The sequence below is a fragment of the Propithecus coquereli genome, unplaced genomic scaffold (genome assembly GCF_000956105.1).
Source record: "Propithecus coquereli isolate 6110/MARCELLA unplaced genomic scaffold, Pcoq_1.0 Scaffold135, whole genome shotgun sequence".
NCBI classification, from domain to species: Eukaryota; Metazoa; Chordata; class Mammalia; order Primates; family Indriidae; genus Propithecus; species Propithecus coquereli.
In genome coordinates, this window is record NW_012137747.1 from 4,653,076 (window position 1) to 4,658,347 (window position 5,272).

General features: G+C 30.7%; 1 protein-coding gene across 1 annotated transcript in view; it reads right to left on the reverse strand.

The window, feature by feature from the left end:
• The window catches only part of CHD1 (chromodomain helicase DNA binding protein 1), a 95,252-nt gene that overhangs the window by 9,153 nt on the left and 80,827 nt on the right, over positions 1–5,272 (reverse strand). Inside the window, exons 16-21 of the mRNA XM_012638799.1 lie at positions 5,089–5,219; positions 4,292–4,430; positions 3,934–4,084; positions 2,578–2,700; positions 1,356–1,481; positions 110–250 (exon numbers count right to left, since the gene is read on the reverse strand). Of these exons, the coding sequence (XP_012494253.1) occupies positions 110–250; positions 1,356–1,481; positions 2,578–2,700; positions 3,934–4,084; positions 4,292–4,430; positions 5,089–5,219 (811 nt within the window). The remainder of the gene's footprint in view (positions 1–109; positions 251–1,355; positions 1,482–2,577; positions 2,701–3,933; positions 4,085–4,291; positions 4,431–5,088; positions 5,220–5,272) is intronic.

A 5,272-nucleotide genomic window follows, 5' to 3' on the forward strand; every position in this document is an offset into this window, starting at 1 on the left:
TGGCAGTAGTATCAAATTGAAATACCTTTCTAAATTAAAAGCTTTAAATGATAAAATTATAATTTAAACATTTTAATTAATACTAATGATCAGAAAGTCTACAGCTTACAATACTGAATGTCTTCTGATCCAACTCTTCAGATTCTTCAGATATGGGAACTGGTTCACTACTTGCAGTGATATGAACTGGAGCATCTGACATTAAAGACTTCTTAGATCTTTCCTTACTATCAGACTTGGATTCGCTCAACTGAAGAACAAGGAAATAGAACAAAAACCCAACAACAAAGGCAAAATGATTAACACTTCCAGAAAACAATTACTATCTCATTTTATTCTATAAGTGCTTGTTTTCAGTGAATATTCTTATCTATTTGAATTTGCTTTTTCCCCCCAATTTTATTTGGGAAAACCAAAAATACAAAAATAAAGCTACTCTGTTATGTTACCCTATAGTTAAGGCCCTTAAAAAAGTGTTCAAACCTGTTTTTTCTCCTCTACTACATACCCGCACAAACTTTTTAAAGAACTCAGTTACTGAGACTAATATGGGCTGATACGCAATTTAGTCTCCTAAAATGTAAATACGCTATTTTAGTTTCTAAATTTTACATTATGATTTGCATACCTTTTCTTCCTTTATGTCTTTTTCTTTCTGCATAGCTTCTTTTACTTTGTTTTCTCTTTTTTCTTTAAAATCTTTTTCCTTTATATCTTTCTTATCCTCTTTTTCTTTTATCTCCCTTTTAAGTTCTTTTTTATTCTCCTTTTCTTTTGCTTCCCTCTTTTCTTCTGGTTCCTTCTTTATACAAACATCTGGCTCAGGTTTTTCTTCACTGTCTCTTTCTGTTTTAATTTTTTTATTTGGATGTTTCACAGAAGTGATTTCATCCTAGAAAGTGCAAGTATGGCCAATGTATTACTAACCAAATTTTGACATAGACTAATTTTTCTTCACATGTCTATAGATTGCATGTATGTGGATTCTGAAAGTGATAACCCAGAATCTCCCTAATTAATGATACATGCAATGTTTACCTTCCTATAAACTCTAAGGTAAGGTAGTCCCATTCAAATTCATAATAAAATTCAAGGAGACAAAGGCTCATTTAATTGGCAAATGTTTGAAAAGGAAGGACCTTTGATCTATGCCTCTAGTGATATATAGTATCTAGTGGATAGGCAGAATTCTATTCTATAAATGAGACTATGTTATCAACCATAAAAAAGTAAAAATAAAAAAACTTCAGTACCTGAAAGTAAAATTTCAGGCCTTAGTTTAAACATAATGTACATAAAAACATGCCATGTTTCCTTTCCATAGAAAAGGTTGTTGGTCTAAAATACATTTTTACCTTATCATCATCTTCATCGGACTTATCTGAAGGCAGAGAAGAATCACTCTTTATTTCCTCTTTTATTTTTATAGACTTCATTGCTTTATTCTTCTTAGCTCTTGCTTTTCTTCTCTTTGAACCTCCCTTAAAATAATTATTTTTATTTTAATCAAGTCTATGGATTTCACTTTTTAAAACTTCATAAATATCAAATTTAACAAAACACATTTTCTTACCCAATCCTTATTCTGTTGATAATAAGCTGTGCCCATCTTAAAAAGCCAATAAAGGTGACATGACAAACTAGAAATGGATTTTTCACCCTCTTAGATTAGTATCACCTTCAACTAAATTCAATGGTACCAGAAATAACATCAGAAATTATGTTTAATGGTACATAGGTGGTTACTGACATTGTGGTCATACGTAAACTTTTTTTTTTGTTCTGAGACAGAGTCTCACTCTGTCACCCAGGCTGGAGTGCGGTGGCATCATCATAGCTCATTACAGCCTCAAACTCCTGGGCTCAAGTGATCCTCCTGCCTCAGCCTCCCAAATAGCTGGCACTACAAGCACATGCCACCAAACCCGGCTAATTTTTTCTATTTTTTTTTTGAAGAGACAGGTCTCACTTTTGCTCAGGCTGGTCTCGAACTCCTGATCTCAAATAATCCTCCAGCCTCAGCCTCCCAAAGTGCTAGGATTATAGGCGTAAGCCACCTTGCTCGACCCCAACCCGTAGGTAAACTTTTAAAAGTTGCTTTAAACTCATCAACAGGAAATGGAGGCCAAAAACACAATAACAAAAAAAAGTTGCATTAAGTTTCCAATTATCTCCCTTTTAATGTTTTCTTTCCTACTTTTTTGAAGTCCCTTCATAAATAAGCTCATGACTTTTGACACAGTTCTTTAAGCTCCAAATAAAATGCCTCTAAATAAAACAGTAATGCAGGTTTGACCTGTCAATAAGTATTCTACGAGTTTTTAGTCTCCTTCTCCAAATACCAGAAAAAACAGGATCCCACTTCTAAAAGATATGATTCAACAGTTTTAGACATTTATGCTGAAATAATTTAAGGTAAAATTTGAACATGGTAACATTTTCAAATAAAACTATTAAATTATAGAAAAATACACTTATATAAGTTCATATTTACTACAGATGTTTAGCACGGTCAAGTAAAGTAGATTTATCTTACTAAAAAGTAAACTGCTCTTAAGTATTTAAATTTTAACTTACCGCACCAGAAAGTCTCTGAGCTTCTTTTCTTGCAAGATCTTTACTAAGTAATTTGATGAGGTAGTCTGCACGTGTCTGCAACTGTTTTGCTTGTGGCTTTTTATCAGGATCGTCTGGAAGAATCTGAAAAGGCAATTTATTTTTTCAGGTTGTCTTTAATAAATAACATGAGAAATGGTCAAAAAATGTTTAATCATTTTTCAAAATATAATTCACTAACAAGTTGTAATTCTTAATATCTGAAGACATAAACAACTCAATGCAAAATAAATAAGCCAGAATTAAAGATTTAATTATCCTGGAAATGAATTCTAAATAAATATACCTCAAAAATCCCTCATGTTATTTCCTTTCAAAATGAAAACACAAAATGTGAGGTTACAAATTTCTATGAAATATACAAAACTGCATCTAGCGTTACTAAACATGACATTGTCTTTAAATTCCTTTCCTCTCTCAATAGCTATAATACATACAAAAATTCCTAGAATACAAAGTATCATCCTTCTAGAAGAGAACCCAAAGCATGCACTGTGAAGAAACTTACAGTGGGAATCTAAACTATTTCAGTTCTTTTCTTCACAGTAACAAATGACAAAGCACCATTATCTAGAGGTTCCCATTTGTCAGTGACAAGGTACAAATACAAAACACAAACAATAAGGAAATTCTAGTGTTTTCCATTTTAGGCAAAGCAGATAATCAAAAATACTAAACACTGATATTTTTTAAAAAATCATAAAAGATTTTAAGAATTCTTTTTTATGCTTACTTGAATAATAAAGTTAATGATGAATAGGAACAAATATACAGTTAGATAGAAGAAATAAGACCTGGTGTTTGATAGATCAAGGAGGGTGACTATAGTTAATAATCTATTATACATTTCAAAATAGCTGGAAGAGAATTAATTCAAATATTCCTAGTGTAAAGAAAAGATAAATATTTAAGGTGAAGGATATCTCAATTACCCTGATTTGATCTTTACACAGTATTTGAATGTACCAAATTATCACATGTACCTAAAAATATGTACATCCATTATGTATCAATAAAAAATATTTTTAAAAGGTTAATGATGGAATGAAAGATTTACTCATAACCTAATAATCTGAAGAAAAATACACCTAATGCCTTAATATTAATAACATGATTTCAGAGGTAAAGCAAAATCTCAGGTATCATTTAAATTCAATCCTTTCAAGAAAAGTAGCTTGTAAAGAAGCCCAAATCACACAACTAGCTATTACCTTGGTTTCCTGATTGCCAGTTAATTTTCAACATAATTTAAAAGTAAAAATTAGAACAAATTAAATTCAACATTAATGGTTAATAGAATAAAAAATAGATAAGTACCTTGTGTGTTAGACTGAGGTCAGGATCCATTTTAATCATTTCCCAGCTTCCATATCCATATTCATAGATACCAATTAACAAATTGGAATCATCTTCTTTGCCCCAGTCTATATCAAAATGAGCTGCCTTCGTATGACATGGGATAGTATACCTAGCATTAAAGTTAATAATTGCTGTCAAGTTTATAAAGTGTCTTATTACAAAATAAATTTTGAAAAACACGAGTCATTAGAACTTCAAAATACCATGTTTTTTAAATTTTTGTTTGAAACCAGCCAATAACACCATAAAAATTTTACATTCATATCGTAATTACTGAGTAACAAAAATTTTACAATGGAAAAAGCAAATAACTCACTGCTTTCTTTCTTCTGGATCTGAAGGAATGGATTTGTGCAAAGGTATTAATTCCTCTTCATGGGCGATGACTAGCTTGGCATTCACTTGTACTCCTGATATTCGGAATGTTGGACCCTTTACTTTTCCAAGTCTACCACCTTAATTTTTTAAAAAAGAGTACAAATAAAGTATAAAATGTAATTTTACAAAACACAAAGCAACATGCACTATCATTTATATTAATTAGTATTCCTTATTTATATTATTAAAGAGGGAATTGCTGGCAAATCTTAAATTTCACTACATATATACTAGTGATTATAATCTAGCATATGTGGATTCACAAAAAGTATTTCATATAACTTCTTTATCAATTACATAAGATGGATCAATCTATTAATACTGTTAGTCTCTAAATAAGAGTTCCAGCATGATTTTTTTTAGTACATCTGATTATTTTTATTCAGGTAGATGAATAAAAAAATAAACAATGAAATAATTATGTCCCAAACCAATTTTAAACATATATATTTACAGTTTCTTTCCCCAGTCATCTATACTAAAAAAATAGTACAATCAATAATTCCTGATGTTACATCCCAGCCAGAATATACTAGGGGCTCTACAGGATAGATTCTACTGCCCTTCCAAACTATAATTTTGTTCTCTATTTCCTATTACCCAGAATGGCCTTCCTTTGTTTTGTAAAGCATCTTTTGATGAATAGGTAATTTAAGATACAATACGTAACTCAATAAAAGCATATTTTGAAACTTTCATTTATTTCTCTTCAAAACGCTCTCATTTTAACATTACCTGTTCGTTCTGTTCCTGAAGAACTATCCTTTAAAGCTTTAATACAACCATTATGTACCAATTCTCCTAGTCGTCTAAGGTCTGTTTCTGACTTATCAACTAATTCAGCATCTCGAGCAATTGCATCTAATCTGTAACAAAATAAGACATTTTTCAGGTATGTATGTTAAATAAAGTGGTACCA